The 24,774-nt window shown below is 48.3% G+C and overlaps 2 protein-coding genes across 2 annotated transcripts in view; both read right to left on the reverse strand.

The window, feature by feature from the left end:
• The window catches only part of LOC144762767 (uncharacterized), a 599,563-nt gene that overhangs the window by 167,214 nt on the left and 407,575 nt on the right, over positions 1–24,774 (reverse strand). The gene's annotated exons all lie outside the window — the stretch shown is intronic.
• The window catches only part of LOC144762958 (uncharacterized), a 159,795-nt gene continuing 148,339 nt past the window's right edge, over positions 13,319–24,774 (reverse strand). Inside the window, exon 5 of the mRNA XM_078648295.1 lies at positions 13,319–13,893. Coding sequence (XP_078504421.1) covers positions 13,868–13,893 — 26 coding nt within the window. The 3' untranslated portion in view covers positions 13,319–13,867. The remainder of the gene's footprint in view (positions 13,894–24,774) is intronic.

The following is a 24,774-nucleotide window of genomic DNA, read 5'->3' on the forward strand; positions in this document are numbered from 1 at the left end:
AGGGATTTTATACCATGCTCTATACATACACCAACTGGCCTGAGGGGTTTTCAACAATCAAGGTTTATGGTCGAGTAGCAGTTGATCATGATCAGAGGTACTGTTTGGGAGGATCAAGGCGTAAACGTTTACAATGGACGCAGGAGGTGAAAGTATAGTCCGCGTCCCTTAGGTGCGTCAATCACCATGGATCCATCCAGGCACGGTCATCAATAATGTAAGAGAAGATGAACCCGTCTCGGGGCTGCCTGGTCGTATGGTTTCTGGACTTGTCAAGGTGCTATATTCCAGCACCCCACTCATGAATACCCTGGCTGTCGAAAGGAGAGCAGGAGTTTGGTCTGCCGCCGGAGCATAGATAAGGCCCACACACAAAGACGCATTGAGAATCTGAACCTTGGCAAAAATATATCTGCCCAGGAGTGGTCCCAGCGTGTCTGCAGTGTGCAAACTCCCAGGGATTTGTGAAAACAGATGTCCAACCCACTCTCCCTATGTTCCAAAGGAGTAGGTGGGTGTGTAAGGGTAGTCAGGATCCTGCTGGCATGTAGTACCTACTCATCCAATCCCTTCTGAATGTATCATGTTCACTAGGTGACAGGTGTGTGTCCTGGAGCAATGCTTCATCAAGGCGGTGCATCTTCTGAAATGAGAGGATTTTCTGCCTCTTGATAAAATTGGTCAGGGTGTTGTCATTAAGGGGCATATTTACAAGGAAGTGGTGGAGCACGGCGTTGGCCACCTTGGCTTAACGCCACGCTCTCCACTTCTGAAATGCAGAACTACACCGTATTTACAAGAATACGGTGCAGCCTTGCATTTCTCCCTGTGCTGGTGCTGAATTTAGCTGCCTGCGGTACAAAAGGGGGTGGTGATGGACAGAGCATCTGAATCAATCAAACACTCATACCCAGTCAAAAGATCTGGGTTTAATCTATCACCGTTCTTTAGCACACTCTGCCACCCAAGTTCAGACATGGCTATATGCAAATCAGTCTGACCCTGTGCCTCATGGGAACAGTCCAGGCCGGACTACCAAGCCATGCCTTCCCTGGACCGGAAACTAGCTTTTGGCCCCCATAAGTGTGGCAGGGTATGCTCAGACGTGAGTCCCTTGCTCACTTTGCCACTGGATTCAAGCAAGCCGGGCTGAAGACGGCTGGAATGCCAGAAACCGGTCCTCGGAAGCTTGTTTCCGGTCCAGGGAAGGCATGGCTTGGCAGTTCGGGCTGGACTGTTCCCATGAGGCACAGGGTTAGACTGATTTGCATATAGCCATGTCTGAACTGGGGTGTCAGAGTTGGCTAAAGAACGGTGATGGATTAAACCCAGATCTTTTGATTGGGTGTGAGTGTTTGACTGATTCAGATGCTCCGTCCATCACCACCCCCTTTTGTACCGCTTTTGGCCACCATAAGTGTGGCAGGGTATGCTCAGATGTGAGTCCCTTGCTCACGTTGCCACTGGAATCAAGCAAGCCGGGCTGAAGACGGCTGTAATGCCAGAAACCGGTCCTCGGAAGCTTGTTTCCGGTCCAGGGAAGGCATGGCTTGGCAGTTCGGGCTGGACTGTTCCCATGAGGCACAGGGTCAGACTGATTTGCATATAGCCATGTCTGAACTGGGGTGGCAGAGTGGGCTAAAGAACGGTGATGGATTAAACCCAGATCTTTTGACTGGGTGTGAGTGTTTGATTGGTTCAGATGCTCCGTCCATTACCACCCCCTTTTGCACCTCTTGTTTTACTTAGGCAGCGAAATGTCTGGTGTGCATGGAAGTGAAGTTCATACTTTGAGCACTGTGGGGAGGAAGACCTCGCCGGGAGTAATGAAGACCAGTGAGTGACCTGGTCATTTAAGGCATTACACATTGCAGAGAAGTACAAAGTACCCGGCCTGTGAAATTATCTTTGGAATCGGACACCGGACAATATCTTAGGAGCTGAGAGGGTACCTCATGGGATATCCACCAGAAACGGACAGAGTTCCCCTTTGGGGTTTTCAGACTGAAGTGGCTGACATGCTTAGAGTGAAATCCTTCCCTAAAGCAGTTCCATGGCGCTAGAAATGAAGCCCTCCCGTAGTAATAAAGCATCCTGTCTTCCCGCGGCTAGCAAAGGTTTTAAACGGAGAGTCACGGCGGCGGCACAAAGTCTATGGGTGCGCGCAGCGTCATACTGTTCCAGGCATACTGTCGGACTGTGGAAGAGCATACCGTCCCCAGATTGCAACAGCAAGCCTCCCCCACTCGCTGGTTCTTCGCTCCTCCGGTTGTGTACAGTGCTAGACTTTCAGAGCACCCTGGATCTAAAACAAGCACACGCAGCCACGCGCGTGTGCCAGATGAGGGGACGTGCAGCTGGGGGAGGGCTACCAGATGAGGGGACGTGCAGCTGGGGGAGGGCTGCCAGATGAGGGGACGTGCAGCTGGGGGAGGGCTGCCAGATGTCTGCATTGTTTCTGAACTCCAGAGTGGAAAGAGGACGTGGGCAGCAGGAGAAGAAATTGAAACTTGCGGGGATCTGCTCTGACACATAGCGACACCAGCCGCCCCTGTGGGTACGTGAAACAAGTGCTCCGTGGCTATTTCTGCAACATCAGGAGTGGGAAAAGTGCGGAAGGAAGGCAGACGGCCACGAACAAGCAGGGGGACGCACAGCTGCAGCTCCCATTTCCAGTAAGTAATGGAGGAGGAGAAAACAAAGATATGCCCTGTGTAAATAAATAAATAAGTCCAAACTACAAGGAGGGCGTTATCATTTTTCAGCATGGGCAAATAGTTGATGCAATGAAGCTTCCCAATCAGTTATTGCAATATGTGATGGTCATACAGGCAGGCGCCCCTGGAATGGGACAGTCACAGTGCACCGACAGGCGGGTGTTTCTGGGAGTCGAGATAACATAGCCTGCCCAGCGTCTTTGTTGTCGAATAGGCGAGTTGAAAGGCACAGCAGCAGCAGCAGCCACTTTGGTGGCGGGGTGTGCTCACCGTACCAGCAATCGTACAGCAGGGGTGCCATTGTGCACATCCACTCCATCCCAGGGAAGCTCCTGGCTCTCTTTTGTTTCCTGTTCAGAGTAATTGTTGCACTCCGAGGCCTTGACCTGCAACATAGCCTTCCCAAATTCACTCAATTCATTGTCGGGAAATCCGAAATGGTTGATGTTTTTTGGCCACTAGAACGGTCGGATCCATTATTCATTTAACCACTTGGATGCTAAGGTGTTTTATGGCTCCGCATGCACTTTCCATTGAAATCAATGGAAACTCCATGACGAGTTACCCTTGTCATTAGCACTGAAGGGGTTAAATACATTTGGGCACCATTGCGTTGCGTCGGGGTGAAGCATCTGGTATCTTGTAAACTATTTATTATTACTTTTTTTTTGTTCCTTTCTTCCTCCCAAAAGAAACCCCACCACTACTAGAGCGCAGGTATATAGTGAAAGCAGTTCTCGCGCATTCTTCCCACTTGGGTGTTCCCGGATGCTGGCATGGAAACCCCTGTGACGATAGGAGGCGCCCGGATCGGGGTTACATGGCAGGCGCCCTCGCTTCCCGCGAGGCTGTGGTTTAACCCAGTGAGCACTGATAGCTGAAAGCATGGGGCACGCATTTACAAACAAACGCAAGCTTATGCTAATATTTGTGAAACGAAATTTCCCGGCCATACACGAGATATGTCGTTTTGTATCATTTTTTGCATATGCGTTTAATTTACAGATATGTCTCTGAAAGAGTGGGCGTTTAACAAAGCTCTTTTTTCTGCTGTGTTGGCCTATGCTACCTGGGAACCTCCTGCCATCTTAGGCTGGGTGTGGCAGGGAGGGGGCTCCGTGTTACATACAGCCGTTCATGGACGATCAAGGAGAAAGAGAGAGGCAGAATGGGGCTTACAACACGTACTGGGACTGCCACACTGCGTCACTTTTGTGATACACTCCAACAATGCGTCACTTTTGCGCTTACAGATACGTCAGAAATACTGACGTATCTGTAAATCCTTGCGACATGATGCGTCATACATTAAATAAGACGCATCAGGAATGTCGCAAGGAGTGCGCACTGAGAAGTGACATATCGCTGCTTTCGCGCAGCGATGCGTCATTTCTCATAAATGAGGCCCCAGGTATGACATATACACGGAAAATGACAGGAGCGATGACTGGAGCAAACGAGTTCAGCTGAATAGGCGCGGGGGGAGGGGAACAGATTGGTGCTCGAGCTTAAAGGAACAGTACTAAGGAAACATCTTTTGTGCTGGGCTAACTCCATTGGAGAGCACGTGCTCTTCTGCTTTAATATGCACGTGCTTTACCATTTTAAGAACATATGATTCTTAACTCTCCACGAACAAATTGTGTTTTTCTTCAAGTTTCAGCCGTATTACCGTAATATAGGAAAATCCCTGCTCTGGGAAGGAATCCGGTTGTTTGAGTAGTTCTACTATCCTTTTCTTTTGGTTATGAATGCTCCAGACTATCCAGGCGCGGATCGGATATAGGAACGGTCACAATCAAGAATGCCTCACACGAAACTCTAATCAATAGGCACATTTTGTGAAAATTCAACTTTTAGCAAAAATGATAAGTGTTTACCTAGAAGAAATTCTGCAAGGTTTTACGTAAATGAACAGTCACCCGAATGCAATTGTGTTGAGGTTTCACAAAATTGAGCTGTTTCCTTGAGTTCAAGCAGTTCCCTGTCACTCAGACGTAAGTGTCCGGCATTTCCGGGAAGTAACTAAACCTTTAGAAACAATTGTATAAGCCTTCTCAGAAATGCATGGTCACAGGTAAGGTGGGAAGCTTTCTCAGACAAGAGGGATGTAAATGGATACTTGTATAGCGCACTACTCACCCGCAAGGGTCTCAAGGCGCTTGTACGAATACCGCTGTGGAACCCATCCTGGCTTTCCCTGTGAGGTGTCCACTCCTGGGCACTCCCAAGGTGGAGGCCAGGCATCCTTAGCGTTGTGGGGGCCGTTGTGGAGATTAAGCAAGCTATTGCCCAGAGTTGCAGAGTGGGACTCCATGATTGGAATAGGCACCGAGGCGAGAATTATCAGGTCCGTGGAATTTTTTAGCTCAAGACCCGCCGAGGCAGGGAATTGAACTCTGGTCCTGGGCTAGACCTCTGCATCAGGGTCTGCTGCTCTAACCATTGAGCCACACTTCTCCACTGTAACACAAGGAGTCTTGATGTGGGTCTCATGGCTGTACATTTGTGAATGACCTATAAACTTACCCATGTCCAGGTACAAAGGCTCTTCTAGTCTTTCTAAACTAGCTGCTGGGGAAGAAGTTGGAAATCAGATAAACGACTAGTACTATGAAAAACTTCACTACATCCCACATTTTTTTCCTTGGCTAGCATCTATTCATGTATTTTAATGTCTATATCGTCTTCATTTTCAGGAAAAATAAAATTATTTTACCCACAGTAAAAACACGTAGCTTCACTCCTTTTTCAACATTTCATCTTTATATATATATGTATAAAAAATCTATTACTGCAAAATGCATCTCTAGAGTATTTCTTCTCTGCTTATTATTCACAGCACTGAGCAACTGCCAACTTCTGTACAAAGAGTGTAGTGGATAAAAACCTGTTTTTTTAAAGTGTGACTAAATTTAAGGCCTCCTAAAGCCTCTCTGATTGGCTACCACTTGCCAAAATGTCTGATTTTGGGTCAGTTTTCATGTAACCAATGTAATTAGATTACATCTTGCTGAAGATAAAAAAAATGCTACAAACGTAACAGTGGTCGCACACATTAGCTTATATTTCTGTGAAAATATACATTTTGTACCAAGATTTAATTCATGTTGGGCTTACTATTTTGTGCATGTTGAATAATGCCCATTGCTGTGCAGTTAATACTCCGTGGGAGAGGAGAGAAGTGAAAGAACAATAAAAGTAGGCAATCTGAGCAGAAACTACACAATCTTTATTGACCTAATCCTGCTAGGTCAAATGAGGCCAACATTGTGAATAGAGTGTCACGCTCCAAAGCTCCTGAAAGCTCCTAAAGGCAGACGAGCATCTCAAGAGCATGCTCCTGCGAGCCAATGAACGAGGGCACATATGCAAAACTGGCCTCCTCAACACGAGCTGAAATAAGATTAGAAGCACCCATACCTCGGGGGCGTGGCTTGGATGGCAAGGAGGAAGCAGACCTAAGTCCGGAGCTCCCGACCCCCAAGTCAAAGAACGGCGAGCAAGAGAGGCGAAACGCGGAGAAACGCGACAGCAGTTGAAAGAGAAGGTGCATGAACATAAGGGGCATCACCAGAGCTGAGCCAAGTCGAGTTGCGTCCACCAAGAAGCTGGAAAAAAAAGCGGAAAGAAGCCAGCCGGGAGGAGAAAGAGGAGGCGCAAGATGGCGGACGTACCAGAGAGGGAATAAACGGAAACGCGACCACCGAGCCACCAAGTAAGAGCACCCGATCCTAGGCGCAGACCCCCCCAGAGGCCCATAGAAGGAAGGAGAAGCATCCCGCTACCGACACCGTATGTGAAGCGGCGAGCAGAACCCCACCCCCCCTCCCCCCCAGCCCGCTGACGAGGCAAACAAGGCAGCCATCTTGGGTGAGGAAAGAAGTGAGGGGCGGCCAAACCACGAGGGGGGCTCGTACACCCGAGCGGGGCACTCCAGGGCGCAAGGAGGGACCGCAAGGCGAGAGCGCGATCGGCGGAGACGAGTACAAACAAGGAAGGGGGGCGCAAGAGGTCCGAGGAGAAGCGGCAGCCGGGGGGTGCAGAGCTCACCACCAAGTCGCCTGCAAGTGAGAGCGCTCTGGGCTGAAGTGAAACTCGCCAGTGAAAGGCAAGTGCCGACGCACAGCAGAGGGGAAAATAAACAAATAGTTTGAAGGAAAGGGAAAACGGGAAAAAAAACGCTCACTCGAAGTACGAGGGAGAGGCACAGAAGGGGGCGGCCATCTTAGGTAAGGTGCTGAAGCGAGCGAGCGGCCATTTTGGAGAAGGCAAAGCGGAGAGTTAAAAAAAAAAACGAGCAGAGGCAGCGTGCACACCCAGCAGCACCACACACGCACCCGGGGGAAGCAGCAGCGTGGGGGCACCAACCCAGCGCAGAACCACCCAGAGAGTGATCAACCCCAAACGGCAGAGGCAGTGGGAGTGGCAGTGTGCAGGCGGCAGTCGCAAGGCAGCAAGCACGCACGGAAACAAGGTGCGAAAGGGGGGAGCCTAAGGAGACGTGTACTGAAATAACCCACACGCCGGAAGCGCAAAGGGCGGCAGGCCAACCCCGGGCAGGGTGGGAAGCACTCAGGGGTCTTAGGGAGCCAGAACTGCCACAAGTTGTGGAAACACCAAGCCATACCAAGGCCCACACCCCCAGCCAACCAGTCGACCCCACAGCAGAAGCAGCAGAGGGAGCAGAGTGACGAGTGACAGAGCCTGAAAGAGTGAAAAAAAGGCAAGACAAGGGGGGACACCGCAAGAGGCTGGCGGAGTACAGGACAAAAACTAGAGTGGTCAAGTGGCCACCCAGGTTCAGGGACAACCCCCTAACGGCAATAAGCACCCTGAGAAACAAGGAAGAAAAGGGGCAAAACAAGGCCGTCACGAAACAACAGCTAATAAAAGGTAAACCCAAGACGCACCAGGCCAGAGGAGGCACCGACGCCATGTCAGGGAGGGACCGCAAACAAGGCACAAACGACCTGAAAAAGAGCAAGAATGAGACCCCCGCCTCACCGAGCAAAGAGCGCTGCGGCCAGGGCGACGGGACTGTCACACTTGACACTCTCCTGAAGAAAATAACGGAAGGAAACGAGCTGGCAAAAGCCACGAAAAAAACAGTGGACAGCATCCAGATGGAACTAATAGCGATTAGAGCGGAGCAAAGCAAAGCCAATGGCAGAATAGACGATGCAGAGAAAAGGATAGGCCAGCTGGAGGACAATGCCAACATAACACACAAAGATCTGGGGTTGGTGATAAAGAGAACCACAGCACTACAAAAAGCCATGGCGGAGCAGGAGGACAGAAGCCGCAAAGGCAACATAAGACTCTTGGGAGTGCCCGAGGAGGAGGAAGACACACCGGGGGCATGCGCCCTAATGCTGGAAACTCTAATACCCAAGCTCACCGGACTCAGCTTCGACAGACCGCTCGAAATCACCAAAGCGTATCGCATACCGGCCAGAAGGCAAGCGAATAGTAACGCCCCCAGGCCTATAATATGTAAACCGTTAAGAGACAATCACACCGACGCGATCTTCTCCGTAGCCAGGAAGGGCCGCCCGATGCTGATAAACGGAAGCAAGGTAACAATCACCCAAGACTTCTCCAGGCTAACAGTCGAAGTGAGGAAAGGCTTCCTAGCCCAGAGGGAACACCTGCGCAAAAAGAACATCGCCTTCACTTTTGCGGGTCCGTCCAAAATGAGAGTAACAGACAGGCACGGAAGCAGAATCTTCGATGACCCCAACGACCTACACAGATACCTTCAAGGCCCGGAACCAGAAGAAATGGAACTACCAAGCCCCGGGGCAAAGCGAAGAGCATCCTCGGATGAAACGAATGAAGGGGAGGAGTAGGAAGGGGAATCGTTGTTAAACTACACGTGCAACTCGAACTTAAACGAACTAATCTACCTCAGACAATCACACACAAAAGCAACCGCAGCTACCTCAGCAGTGCCACCACAACTACGGGAAGAAGGGGGAGAACAACAACAGCCATATCCTTTTATTTAACGTCTTATTACCTGGCCTCTCCCATCTCTACGAAGGGACCCTTGTGGCCAGGGCCCAACTCAACAATAGAGACTATGCAAGGACTTGGGGGGGGGAGTGTGAGGACCGTTGCTGTCGCACACCCGAGTTACTACTGACGGGTGGAGGGGGGGAAGGGGGGAGGGGGGGCGGACAGGGGGGTGAAGCGGGGCAGGTGGACAAGACAGTAGATGACACAGCCATCATTTGTGTAACAAAAAAAATCCCTTTACTTTTTCTTTTTTCTGTTTACATCCTTTACTTCTTCCCTCTCTCTATTCCCATCCAAACCCCTGGGGGGGGCCACAAGATGCACCATGGAGAACGGACATCTAGGCCAGCGCCAGAACGTACGGAAAGAACAAGCATCAGCGACAACACCGGCCCACCGTGACAGACCCAACAAAAGCTGGCCTGTCTACTGACCTGAAGGTGGTATCCATGAACGTTAAAGGACTGAACCACCCGGTCAAACGAAGAAAAATATTAGAGCACCTGGCCAAACTAAAGGGAGACGTATACACGCTGCAAGAGACCAAACTCTCAGAGGAAGAAGCAAAGCAACTCAAGGCTAGATGGATAGGGGAAGTACTCTGCTCACCGGCAAAAGGGAAGAAAAGAGGAGTAATAACGATCCTGAGCAAGAGGGCCAACCTAATAACACAAAAAACGGACGTAGACGAGGATGGCCGCATGCTAATAACAAGCGTCCAGAGAGGGAGCGATAGAATACATGTGGTCAACATATACGGCCCAAACTCTGAAAATAAACAATTCTGGCAGGAAGTGGACAGGAAACTATCCGGCTTACCCCAAGAAGACCTCCTTGTCATAGCAGGGGACATGAACAAGACAATGGACCAGGCAACAGACAGGCACCCAAACAGACCAAGCCATAACTCCAACAACAACAACAGCACCCTGAAAGACCTATGCATCAAACAGCATCTAGCTGACCCATGGAGGCTACAGCACCCAATGGCGCGGGAGTACACGTTCTACTCACACCCACACAACTCCTACAGCAGGATTGACTACATACTGCTGTCCAACACCCACACGCACCTTATAGAAGAAACGGAGATAGCTCCAATAACTATCTCGGACCACGCTCACATAACACTCACTCTAAGCGGCAAACACAACGAAAGCCCAATGAGAAGATGGAGACTGAACGACGATATCCTCCAGAACAGAGAAAACGTGAAAGAAATTGAAGACGCAATTAAAGATTACCTTAAGCACAATGACAATGGCGAAGTAGGGAAGGACATCATATGGGACGCCCTCAAAGCAACACTAAGGGGGAAACTAATCAACATCAAATCCAGGATGAACAGAGGCAGAAACAAGAAAATCTCCGAAATAGAGGAGGAGATAATAGCACTGGAGAGAGGTCACTGCGCAAACATAACAGACAAGAACACACTCACCCTGCTCACGAAAAAGAAATACGAACTGAACAAGATTTTAAGCGAGAGAGCAGGGTCCTGGTTAACAAAATTCAAATCAGTCAACCTGTGCGCAGCAAACAAAGCAGGGAAACAGCTGGCATCCTACCTAAAGGCAAAACAAAGGCAGCACACGATCGCAGCGATAACAGACCGAACGAACAAGTCCCAAACAACGAACAAAGGAATACTAGAAGTCTTCAGACAATTCTACCAAGAACTATACGCCGAGGATAACAACCTGAGCAAAGACGCAGGACTAACTCTGCTCAATGACACCAATCTGCCAGAACTCAAAGAGGAGGAGAGGGAGCCGCTCGAAGCCGATATAACAGAAAAAGAGATTGAAACAGCAATAAGCCAGCTAAAACAGAACAAAGCGCCAGGACCAGATGGATACTCCACAACGTTCTACAAAACTTTCGGCCAACACATAAAAACGCTACTGGCACAAACGTACTCGACATGCATCCAGAACGGTAGGATGACGGAGTCCATGAGCGAGGCCAACATCACCATAATCCCCAAGGAGGGGAAAGACCCACAATATCCCCAAAACTACAGACCAATCTCGCTAATAAATGTTGACTGCAAAGTCTACGCAAGGATCCTGGCCAACAGACTAAACAGAGTTCTCCCAGACATCACCCATACCTCACAAGTGGGATACATCAAAAACAGGCTATCGCAGGACAACACAAGGCTACTGTGCCATCTGATCAATCACACAACACGGAGCAATGAACAAGCAGTCATGATAGCGCTGGACGCGGAAAAAGCCTTTGACAGAGTCTCGTGGCCCTTCCTAAGGAACTGCATGGGGAGATTCGGACTGGGGGAAAAATACATAGCAATGGTTATGGCCTTCTACAACAAACCAAAAGCAAAAATAGTGGTGAACGGAAGTGCATCCGAAACGCTCACGCTGGGAAGAGGCACCAGACAAGGATGCCCCCTCCCCCCCCGGCCTCTTCCTGCTGGCTCTAGAACCCCTTCTAGCCAGAATAAGAGACAACACAGGTATAACAGGCGTCAAGATCAAAGAGAAGACAGTCAAACTAGCGGCGTATGGAGATGACATCCTAATCACAACAGCAAACCCCACCCCGTCAATAAAAGCGCTCATGGTCACAATAGGAGAGTACGCGGGAGCCTCAGGCTACAAACTCAACAAAGATAAATCGGAGTGCAAGCCAATGAATGTCCACACCACAAGAGAGGTCCTAGGAGATTCCGGACTGGCATGGCAGACGAAACCACTAAAATACTTAGGACTGCACTTTGGAAGGGACCTCACATCAACGCTCACGCACAACGAGGACCTCACACTGAAAAAAATAAAAGAAAGGCTAGAACTATGGTCGCCAAAATACATAAGCTGGTGGGGAAGAATAGAAACCATCAAAATTATGATAACGCCAGCGATAAACTACACGCTAACAATGCTACCACTCCCAATGACAGAAGCTTTCCACAAGAAACTAGACCAACTCATCAACGTCTTCCTATGGAAAAACAAAAAACCTAGGATAAGCCTACATAAACTAAGACTGACAAAGGACCTTGGAGGCCTCAATCTGGCGAACTTCAAAACATACCAAACGGCCTGCCTGGCGAGACAGGGTATTGCCTGGATAGACGATACACAAACATACAAACCAGTCTGGCTAGAGGTAGAGAAAGACATCCTGGGAGGGCTCAAGCCAGTAGCCCTTCTAACAGCAAACAGACACCCCCAAAGGACCAACCCTATACTGAAACACACGAGGGAAGCGCTGATGAAAATAGACAGACGCATGACGCAGAGGTTGAAAGGTACAGCATGGGAATCTATATCGGATTCAATACTAAAGTAACCTATCGGGCGCGACAATGCACAGCGACATATGGATCGAGAAAGGAATTAGCCTCCCCAAACAGATGGAAACCAAGCGAGGACCGCTGACGTTCCAAAACTTACAGCAGCTACACGACCTCCCGAACCAAGAGCTCTACAACTTCCTCAAGATCAAGACCGCCATAACGAAAGCGAACTTACATAAAGAGGAACCAAGCATCATCAAATACATGCAAATCCTCAACTCAGCAGGCCACCAAACTGCAAAGATCTACAAGCTCCTGAGCCCCTCCACACTGGCGCAGAACAAGAAAATAACCAACACATGGGAAACGCTCCTGGGCAGGCAACTAAATGAAAAAGAACAGGCAAAAATGTGGAGCTCAGCGACAACAAACAAAGTCACCCCACAACTAGCGCAAACTAAGTTTTGGCTCCTCCACAAGGCCTACTGGACACCGTCCAAGCTCCACAAGGTCGGCATCGCAGAGTCGGGCAAATGCTGGAACTGCCAGAAAGAAGAAGGCACCCTCGAACACCTCATCTTCAACTGTGCGAAAGTCAAGAGGTTCTGGACACAGATCAAAGCCTTCATAAACGACATGCTCAAAACTGACCTAACAATCAGCTTCGTAAGCCTGGCGACAGAACACCTGACCGCGAACCTAAAAAGTAGAGAAGAGAGAGAACTACTAGACTTACTCCTCACAGCAGCCCTTAAAATAATCCTGACTAACTGGAAGAACACAGCCAAAGCAAACTTTAAAACATGGATTAATTGGGTCACCTTCCTGAGAGGGGCAGACAACATCACAGGCAATTTCTCGAAAGAACACAACGCCAAAGTACACATGTGGGGCCCACTCGACGAGCACCTGAGGAAAACCCAGTAAAGGACAACGACCCCCCCCCCTCCCTCTCTCTCTCCCTCTTTCTCCTTTTTCTCCCTCCTCTTAACTGGGGGAAAACGAACGAAAAGAGCGCGCATCCACAAATGGACTGTAGATAGAAAAAACAACCATTGTATACTCCACCTATATATATATTTGTGTATGGTTCTTTATTCTTGCTGATGCCAATAAAAGCTTTTGAAATCAAAAAAAAAAAAAGAAGCACCCATACCTCTGAAAGAGAGGCTAGAACAATGGCAGAAAGTCTGCCTTTAGAGTAATGGAAGGAAGAATATGTGTGCATCTTCTATGGTTTTACAACCGAAATAAAGATTATGCCTACGAGTAATGCTTTGATAATGAATGACAAACTTCATCAGTGCTGGTTGTGCATTTTGTTTATTACATAAAAAGCAAGATAAAGTGCAAGATATGTGCGAAATTTGGTACACTGCCTGGGATCACCTGTACTGTAATTCAAGAAAAGAATTATTTTGAAATGTCATGCTTTACATTTGGGGCCAAACTTCATGGAGCCTTTCTTACATAGCCTTGCTGTGGATTTGGTATTGTTTCAGAAAAGGAATAAAGGCCACCCCCATACTTTCCCACACCAACTTATGCTTAAACTCATTGCTTTAAAAAGTGAGTCTCTGCAGGACTTAGGAGGCTGTCTCTATATCCTTCCCAATACCCACTCTAGGACGCCTCGGCCTGGAATGGATACAGCTCCATTTAGGCAATCAATGATGCCAAACGACCAGGGCAACCAGGGGTGGCTGAGTGAGCAGGCACCAGGCATAGGCACTCAAGAGGCAGGTTCCAGCCTCGCATTGGCGCAGCATCCTGTGACTTTAGATACTTAATGCAATCATTCCTCCAAAACATGGCATGTGACCTTGTGTAAAGTAACAGGTGCTCCTGTAAAAGCGCTCCAATACCCTCAGGTCGAGTTCGTGCGAAACAAAACTGCAAAATAAAAAATAAACATATTTCAACTCCTTGCTGAATGTAACCCTCCCTTTTTCATGTACTACAATGACTGTATTTTGGTGACCCATCGTTGGAGTGAAATATGCCCCTTCGCGTTACAGAAGGCCTTTAAGAGGGAAATACATTCTTAGGTTAAGACAATTGGTAAAATAGTGCAGCCATATATCTGAACAGACAATGCAGCCAGATGTGTATTAGATCAGAAAAGCACATGTCATTGAATCACCCGAAAGACGAGGACTTTATTTTGGGAAGGGTGGAAACGTTGGGCCTGTAGGCATGCCAATGAAAGCATATACTATAAAAACATATTTTGCAAAAGCATACACTCAACAAAATGGACTGTCAAAATCTCAGGCTTACATACATACTGTAGTATTGTGGGATGCAGTCTAGTGGTTGGGGGGTGGAGTCAGAGGGAGGAGCAGGAACAGGAGGAGCCGGAGAACAGGAACCAAGGACAGTTAGAGTAGGGACAGGGGATGAACAAGATGTACAGAATTAAGCTCCAGTTTAGATAATTACATGTGTCTGTGTTTATTGTAGCAGGATGCTACAACTGGCGACGAGGGTGGGATAGGCATGTCCAGTGCCCCAGAACCCTATCAAGAGCACCCTGTCCTGTGCAGTGTCTAAGGAGGAAGAACGCTGCTGTGTGGAGCCGTGCTGCCGTCTAAAGAAGAAAGGCCGGCAGTGAGTGACCCTCTCCCCAGAGCCAGGGGATTGCCAGAGGTCTGAAGGGACTGAAAAACGAGCGCCAGAGCGTCGGCAGGAAAGAAACGCTTCATCGCGCCAAAAACGGGACCCGCGCTTGATGCGTGTAATTTGGCGTGTCCCAAGTGAAACAGAGGTCGGGAGCCCACCCCGACTCTGCTCTGCACCCCACAGCGAAGAAGAGGTACCCAAGGTACAAGGAAGTGCCCTTGGAGGATCCGCTGGCAGGCGCCAACGAACGCAACGTAAGCTGAGCTCAGAACGGAGCTCGAAGAATCCCGACATCGGAAAACCTCACGCCCGATGCGTGAGGTTTGGCATGCTGTCGGCGTAAGTGAGAGCGGGAACTGTAACAGTGAGCTGGGAGCCCACCCCAAGCTCACCTGAGGACTGCTGTGGCCGAAAGAGAGTGCCTCCTGGTGTGGACTGCCCCTGCGAAGGTCCACTGTCAAGCGCTGCTGAGCGCGGTAAATCTGGAGCCCGGCGTCGGAAAAACCTCACTCCGAATGCGTGGGTTTTGGCACGCCGCCGCCGAAGGACCCTGCAAAGTGAGGCGGGAGCCCACCCCAACCTCACCTGACTGCAGTGGTGACCAGAGGGAGCTAGATCTGGAGGGTGCTACTCCTGAAGACGACTGCCGGTGAGTCCTGGGTGAAGAAAAAGGGCTGAATGCAGTGAAAGAAAGTAGTGCCTGCAGACAGCTACGGCGGCCATCTTTGAGTCAGGCAGGCTTTAAGGACATACCCTGTGTGGTCAATAGGCGGCCATTTTGAAGTCAGGCATTAAGCAAAGTGAACAAGCATTGGTAACAAACAAGCATTGGCGATAGAAATAAAACAAGCATTGGCGATAGAAATAAAACAAGCATTGGCGATAGAAGTGCAGCAGAAGGAAACAAGCATTGGCAACAAACAAGCATTGGCGATAGAAATAAAACAAGCACTGGCGAGCAAACAAGCATTGACACCGGAAGACCAAACAAGCGTTGGCGAAGAACAACCAAGCCTTGATAAGAACATATAAACAAGCATTGGCCAATAGAAGGAAACAAACACTGTCAAGAACCAACAAACAAGCAGTGGCGAATAGAAACCAACAAGCACTGAAAAAGCAAATAAACAAACATTGGCAAGAATCAGCGAACCAGCACGAGCACCTACAAAGGTGATGGTGAACGCACACCGCAGAGCGTAAAGGGGAGGAGCTGCTGGACAGAACCGCACGAGGTTCGGATGAAGGCGAGACTGCGAAGGACGGTCCCAGAAACAAGCACAACATACACGGAGGTGACTAAAGGACTTGCACTAGCCTCACTGCGGAAGAGTCAATAACCACCTGCCTCTAGCACGCGATTCGAAAAGAGAAGGAGCCCTGTGACTGGCACAGTGCGGCTGGATAGTGGACATCTCGGAACGCAGGAAATCCAAGTTCTAGTCACTGGCGCATACGGTGGTGGTTGCAAGGATTAGTAACGCCCCAGCAGATGACCAGACCCAAGGCCTCGACCAAAGAGGATTAACTAAAAACTACGAGAAGCCGAGTGAACAACCCGCCCGAATACAATCAATCAGAATACTCTTCTCATGGCGAAGGAAGAAGTAGCACAACGACGCAACCCTTGTTTCAGAGCACCACCCCCGGGAATGCAGTATGATACCTGGAGCCTGTGTCTTGAACAGAACAAATGGCTGGCGACATTGGGTGACTTCCTAGACGCCAATGGTGAACAAAGAGAAAGGAAATGTCTAATGCTGCTCCTCCATTTGGTGGGTCCCGAGGGCCGATGCCCAATCGAAACATTTTCCAAAGAAGACACGGAAATCTATAAAAGACTCCAAGAAAAGCTATGTGCCCGTCTCTCCGCACAAGCGGAAGTGGATCAAGAGCGCATCACTTTCAACACAGCTCGGCAGGAACCAGGTGAACCATTGCCAACCTTCATCACTCGGTTGCGAAACCTGGTACAAGGCTGCCACTTCAACACCTTTACGAACGAGGACGCAGTTCGACTCCGGATAATTGAAGGCTGCGCAAACCCCGACACAAGGCTCAAGATCTTGCGAGGAAAGTGGTCGCTAGAAGAAATCATCAGGAAGGCTGAAATTGGAATGCACGTCAAGGCAAGAGACAGAGCAAAGGACCCGAATCGGAGGGCAAATTATCAAGATGCCTGGACATACGAAACTCGAAAAACAGACAAAACAAAAAAAGGAGAGAGGGAAGGCAGACCAATGAAAAGACAACGGGAGAGACACAGTGACAAGGAGTACTCTGAGTCAATTAGTCAAAGGACAATCTCAAGGAGTTCTTCACCTTCAAGATGTCATTCAAAGTCTGACCAACGGGAGAGACACAGTGACAAGGAATACTCCGAGTCAACCAGTCAAAGGACAACCTCAAGGAGTTCGTCACCCTCAAGATGTCATTCAAAGTCTGACGAGGAGGGAGCGTCAAGTGGGACAGGTCGCACCCCTGGACAAGATGGCAACTTACACAACAAGAGAGTAAGGAAGACAAACTATAGAAGGAGAGCTCAAAATGGTCAAAACTGGAAGTCGGCGCAGGAACACTCTTCGTCAAGTTGTGAAGATGAGTCTGAAGGAACATCATCCAGCAGAAGAACACATCACACCCACATCATGGGTATCCGAGCACCAAACAAGTGGGAAGAAGAAATAAGTCACATAAGATGAACTGACCCTCCCCAACAACGAACAGGAAGAGACCAATGCATCAATGACACCGGGGACAAAGAAGAAACCGAGAAGACGTCGTTGACATGTGAGAAAGGCCAAGATGGAAAATCTCAAGAGCAAACACAAAGAACAAGCACGTGGTTGTTGAGCAACTTCTCAGATGAAACAATGCCAAAGACAAGTCGACGAAGGCGCCCGGAGAATCGTTTTAAAGACAACCCTGAGTCAACGAACAATGTGTCACGGCCCACTTATTTCAGACATCCAGTACCCGATACACCCTCAAAGGAACGCTTCAAAAGGAGTATGGCCAGAAACTCCTCTGATTCAGAGAGCGCGTCCGTTCGATCCTGGAAGTCGACAAAAGACTTCTCTGACCTAGAAGGCACGTTTATAGCTAGAAACTTCTCTGATTCAGAGAGCACGTCTGTCCGATCCTGGAAGTCGACAAGAGACTTCTCTGACCCAGAGGGCTCGTCTGTTCAGTCCCGTGAGTTGACCGAGTCATGGTCCCGACAACAGTCATGGCGTCAACCACCCAAACGCACCATGGAACCAAAGGACTCTGAACACTCAGTCATGCCACAAGACAACCTGCCAGGTCAGTCACAAGTATATCTGGACACAGATCAGACACCGTCACCCCTGAAGGGGTCCGCGAGGCTGACTCAAAGGACTTACAGAGGGAAAACAGAGACAGTGGACCCTGGTCAACGGACGGGAAGGGACCAGCCAGTCACTCCGCAAGGAAAACCGGACGCGTCAGTAAAGAGTGACCATCAGAAGAGAGAGAAACATGCCTATGCACAGACGGCTCACGAGTCGGCCAGACAACCCGAGGCTGTGAATGAGTCATCGAATCAAGCCAAGACAGTCTCCTCAGATAGCACCACACTGTCTGATATACATGACCCTGAATTGGAGGACAGTGTTGCCCTCAACCGGACAAGACAAACGGAAGTAAAAGCAGATGCGGGTACTCGGAAGAGGACCAGAACATTATTCACTCATGAAAGAGATCGAGCATCTGAACTAACAGTAGCTACACCACTGGAAGGAGACATGCTGACTGCGGAAGGTGAGAGCAGACAGTTCACACGCAACGTGATCAAGAATGCCCCGACTAAGACAACAGGAAGATCGACCAAAGTCAAGCCCACCGCGGATTCAACACTACTGAGGCTTGAAGAACAGGCTGTCCGCCGACCTGTGTGGTGGATTGAAGAACTACGAACACTGAGGACATTAAGCTCAGTTTGTTAAGAAAGGGGGAGATGTAGTATTGTGGGATGCAGTCTAGTGGTTGGGGGGTGGAGTCAGAGGGAGGAGCAGGAACAGGAGGAGCCGGAGAACAGGAACCAAGGACAGTTAGAGTAGGGACAGGGGATGAACAAGATGTACAGAATAAAGCTCCAGTTTAGATAATTACATGTGTCTGTGTTTATTGTAGCAGGATGCTACACATACCACCCAACAAAATTGAATACCTGTATTTGTTAAATCCAGTCAAATTCATTCATCGCAGATCTTAGGGCCAAGGTACATTTACTATTCAAATTTCAGCCTTAGAATACTTGTGGGCAGGTGCTCGAATTGAGGTGCAGTTCGAGATTGTTTGTGTTGTGGAGTTTTATGCTTTTGCTGAATATTTTTAAGGTGGGACTGTAAATTACAGTAAGTGTGGGGTGTATTGGGTCCGGATATATGGCTGTAAGGTCCTGGCATTGGTTGCTGTTTGGGATGAGGGAACATTTGGACGACTGAACTACCAAACGCAATGTTCCCTCTTTTCTTTATAGAGCATACTTTTTTTAAATAACATTCTAGGGATCAGATTTAATTTTTGTTGTCTCATGTGGATGTTTTTGTTGTTTCTTTTTGTATGGTACACTCGTAATAATTTGTGAAAATAATTTCTAATGACCCTTTTATGAAATTATTTAATACAATTTGGTATTTAAAAAAGAAGGAAGCGTTTATTGCACGTTCATCATTCAATTTTGAGGGCAAACTGGAGTTAGTGTTTTAATTTCTCTACAAAGCTGGTGCAACTTGATAAACTAACAGAGTCTGAAATATTTAAATTGATTACGTGTTGTGCATGTTGAAATTCTTATTCTGGTTGCATTGATATGAACATGTAGCAGGCAAAATGTCATATTTTCTGGGCTTGACCGTACCATACAAACAAGGCAACTAAGTGGAAATTGTCCAGGAGGCCTTCTTCACACCTCAGAAGTGTGTCAGGTGTGGACAGAACATCCACCCACCTGCACCTCACCCCCCCCCCACAAGCAAAGAAAAGGTTGAGGTAAGCAGTGGATGAGAATGTAGTGGGCAGTGTTCAACTCAGGAATCCCACCTGCAGTTAGTCAAAGAAAACAGAACAGAGTTGCCATATGTATTTGTTAAAACATGCCTCTATTGGTCCCCTTTATGCAAACACACTGGGGATGTATCTTTGTCAGTGGCACCACCTCGCCTCTGTTGGTTTTCGGTGCATGTAAATAGTAGCATATTTTTAAGGACTACATTTATTTTCAACTCTTTTCAGAAGACACTTATGGATTGCATTTATAATTTTGTGGAGATATCAGAGAGCGGTTTTTAGGACTCGTGGCGTTGTTAACCACGCGAAGCGCGGTCTCGCCAGAGACCTTTTGTTAGCGACTATGCTTTCCAGGGGACACCTCTGGCCACGCGCATGTGAAAGAGTCGGAATTGAGCAGGCCACGCGCACGCGAACGCGCGTTCCATTGAGCAGCTTATGGTTCCCTTCCTATGCGTGCTTAGAGAGACAGTGCTTTCACTTTGTTTAAGTTTCGTTTTTACTGCTGTCCAGATGGCTCTGGGAGTGTGCAGTTCGAGCGACAGTGTTGCCAGCTTTCATTTTCTTTGCACACACGCAGAGACATACACATACGCACACACACTAGCGCACATACACGCACATATACACACGAGCGCACAGAGACACACACACCCCCGCCGCACACACACAAGAGCGCGCGCACACACACACACGACCGCACACACACACACCAGCGCACAGAGACACCCCCCTCCCCCGCCGCCACCCCCCACTTCAACTAAGCCCCACTCACCTCACTCCGGACTTCAGCCGCCACCGCGGGGCTCTCCCTTTGGCATGGGAGCCCCGCGTCACCACTGCTCCTCTGGCTGGGCACTCTGTGGGCGCGGGCTTCCAGCACAAACGGAAGTCCCGCCCCACGGCAGGTTTCGACAGTGCACGCGCACGTCTATTCCTGCTTCCGCTCATTCCGCTCTCTCGCCCTGGGGTCGCATATCTGGTATGGGTTTTACCTTTTTTTTACAATAGCGATAGTTTTTTTGTTATTGTTATTTATGTAATGCGAATTTGTATAGCGCGAACTTTACCCGAAGGTGCTGCTCGTTATTACTGGTTTGGCCCCAGAACAGCCTGATAGGTGGACATCTTTTTCCGACTGCTGAACACTTTGTACGTTGTGGGCTGAACTCTCCTCACGACCCGTGTGATGCTTCCCGAGGGCTCCTGCTGCGGGGCAACAGGTGGAAGAGAGCCCGTCAGAGTGAAGCGTGGTCCGGCCTGTACTGCATGGATCCTCTCCCGAGCTTAGTCCTGAGCTTAGACTTAAACATGCAGCTGAGGCAGCAAAGTCTTTACATTGAGAAACTTCACTGCATTTATCCAGCCAGGTTGCCCCCAGTAAAAAGAAGGAAGCCCCGTAACAGCTGTGAGCCCGTGCCTAAGGTGCATCATCAGAGCTGTGTGAATAATAACAGCTGTGAGCCTGTGCCTAAGGTGCATCAGAGCTGTGTAAATAATAACTGCGTCAGCCCCGACCGTGAGGTGCATCATCAGAGCTGTGTGAATAATAACAGCTGTGAGCCCGTGCCTAAGGTGCATCATAGCTGTGTAAATAATAAGTGAGTCAGCCTCGTGCGTGAGGTGCATCATCAGAGCTGTGTGAATAATAAAAGCTGTGAGCCCGTGCCTAAGGTGCATCATCATAGCTGTGTGAATAATAACTGCGTCAGCTCCGTGCGTGAGGTGCATCATCAGAGATGTGTGAATAATAGCTGTGAGCCCGTGCCAAAGGTGCATCATCAGAGTTGTGTGAATAATAACAGCTGTGAGCCCGTGCCTAAGCTGCATCAGAACTGTGTGATAACTGCGTCAGCCCCGTGCGTGAGGTGCATCATCAGAGCTGTGTGAATAATAACAGCTGTGAGCACGTGCCTAAGGTGCATCATCAGAGCTGTGTGAATAATAACCGCTGTGAGCCCGTGCCTGAGGTGCATCATCAAAGCTATGTAATAAATAACTGCATCAGCCCCGTGCGTGAGGTGCATCATCAGAGCTGTGTGAATAACAACTGTGAGCCCGTGCCTAAGGTGCATCATCAGAGCTGTGTGAATAATAACTGCGGCAGCCCCGTGCATGAGGTGCATCATCCACATTGCTCAGGTCATCCAAATTCCTGCACTCTCTACCACACTGCTTTCAAAAACATCATACTGTTGCACACACTCTCACTGCTCACCAATTCAAAGTTTGCTAAAAATGTTATGCACCGCATTGTCAAACACAATGCCAATAACTCAAACTTTAATGCTGCGAAACCTATTGCATTGTAAATGCTTGTTTATAGGAAGCCAATGAACTAAAGGAAGAACATGAGAAACTGATTGGCCTTTGGGTATTGCCATAAGCAGCAGAGTGGCTGCATTTTGGACAACCTGAACTTTATTTTAGATTTTTTTCTGAATGTTGGTGAATAAATCTGCTATAATAATCTATTTTAGCAAGAATAAGTGCAGAGATCCAAGATTTCCGTAAGTCAGAAGGGATAAAGGTAAAGATTTTACTGAGGATTTGGAGTATGAAAAAACGGGAGGAAGTGACAAAATGTACGTGTCCTTCAAAAGAGTTTGTTGTCAAAGTATACACCAAGATTTTTGACTCTGGTAATCGGGGTAGGGAGCACCCCAACTCCTGTGGCCACAGGTGGGGGACCAGAACAATGTGTTCCTGCCTAAAAAGCAGAACCTTGATTTTACCCGAGCTGAGTTTTAGACAGTTTTTTGACATCCAACTACCGACTTGTAGCATACACTCATGGAAGCGAGCTGCAGTGTCTACAGGGTTGCTGGCCACAAACCCCACAATGTGGGTGTCATCAGCAGAGGATACCATTGCAAAGCCAAATGATTTTATAAGGTTAGCCAAAGAGGTTATGTTTAAGGTAAAAAGGGTCGGACTAAGGGCAGAGCCCTGTGGAACTGCACACGGTCGACAGAAAGAGGGCGACTTGAAGCCATTGAGCTCAACAAATTGCTCTCTATCTGAAAGGAAATATTTAACGAGCTTAAGGGCCTTGCCCCTGATCCCTAAAGTGAAGACTGAAGTACTGGGTTTTTCAGAACCCAGCGGTGCCAGGGACACACCCTATGACCTCGAGTCCTTCCTGTTTTAGACTACAGAAACACAGAGTCTTCTAGGTGAAGTCAAAGATCGAATTTATTGGCTGCAGCCAGTAACAGGTATCCTAGAAGTACAACACGGTGTATATTCTCAGGAGACTGCTCAATCTTACAAAGCCAGCCTTCCCTTTGTATACAAAATATTATGCTTTAGGCAAACATTCCTTATTTTACAGTTGACCATTCACATATTTTCACTACAAAGAAAAAGCAGAATCATGATGACAAGCTTATTTTCATTTTGTCAGCCCACAATAAATTATCCGGCAAGGCCCAACATTTTCCATCAGATATCGGCGGACCCCTAATAAAAACGGGCACCTCCTCCTCGTAAAGTAAGTCATAAAGTAAGAAACAGAGACAGGTATGTGTAATATTAGGCAGGGCTTGTGTGCAATGAAAGGTTTATGGCATGCTGTGCCCTGATGCTAATCTCGATCGGCCACTGGGAAAGGAACTGGCCGGACAGGTTTGGCTTCAGGCAGTGGAGTCAGCTTGCCCAGGTCACAGAGGAGTCAGCAAAGGTGTACGTGTCCTTCAGACTCGTTTTTGGCCTTAGTCATCGGCCTATGTGAGGGCAATCACAAAATGGCTGCCGTTCACAAAATGGAAACCGAGGGTTCAGGACGGAAACTCTGATTCCAGCGTGTTTTCGTCACTCGAATATGACTAAAATGCTTGTGCATAGTATTCTAATCATTCTCGGTCTGCTGATACCAAAATCGTCATGATACGGCGATGTTTATAACACGGGTCCAGAATTTTCAGTACCACAGACCCTCCTTTTGCCCTTACATAGGCAATAACCTATACTCACGCTAATCTGAGTCCAGGTCTATATTCATAAAGTCATTGAGATGTTGCTGTAGCATCATCCTATTACTTAGCTCGTCCCTTGATACAGGTTTCCTTACACACGATGTAGCACAGAGGCCATATATTGCAGGAGCACACTGTACGCACAGACAGAACAGGAAAAGAATGGCTAAGATCATCCCAATGACTATCAGAATCTTCCATCCCCAGGCGGATATCAGTTCCCAGAACCACCCCATCAATGACCAATCTCCTTTATCCACGTGAATAGATTCAGAGATCTTATACAGTTTGGAAATGGCCTGGTACACTGTCGGAGCGTTATCTGGAATGAAAACACAGCAACTTGATTGGATCACTTTACATACCCCACCTCGGTCTGCAAGTATGACGTCTAATGCGACCCTGTTCTGAATAGTCATAAGGCGATCCGACTGGAGCTCAGCAGTCAAATTACTAAGGGCACCGGCGGTTTCAACTAAAGTAAATTCAACCACCCTTGTCAATTGCCTTATGTTCCTGCTGTTAACCATAGGTCCCCAAAACGGCAGAAACCCCTTCACGAAATCTCAAAATTCTTGTCCTGCAGTGTCTTCTTTACTGATGACACCTCTAACTATCCTTGTTTTATGGTAATCTGCCGTGGCCGTGTAGGTGGGAGGCAACAGGAACGAAGCAAAACATGTGCCCAAGAAGTCAGGGGGCAACCATGTATAGGCTCTATCATGGCAGATGAAATAGGTGCCCTTAGCTGCTAGGAACGAAGGGGAAGTCTGAGACGTAAAAACATATGTTTCAGTGCAGATACTTTTCCCTAACTGAGCTCTGGGATTCTTGCCATTACCTTGCAGACATAGGTGACCCTGATGGGGTACAATCCGAATCGGGGAGGATCTCTTTGCTCGCTGTTTCTCACTCAGAGTAACTCCATATCCGGTCACGTTCCATCCAATATATGCTAGTGTCTCATCTCTCGGGATAGTTTCATAGGAAATAGCTTCCCTAATCATATCTACTATACCCTTAACTAGAGCACTATTCTTAGGATTATCTTTCACAGAACGTAGGGGGTTGACTTCATGTGCGTAGATGAACATCGTTCTGTATGCCCATACAGAACCATTATGACTGAAAGGCAGGACCA

The sequence above is a fragment of the Lissotriton helveticus genome, chromosome 1_1 (assembly GCF_964261635.1).
Source record: "Lissotriton helveticus chromosome 1_1, aLisHel1.1, whole genome shotgun sequence".
Lineage (NCBI taxonomy): Eukaryota > Metazoa > Chordata > Amphibia > Caudata > Salamandridae > Lissotriton > Lissotriton helveticus.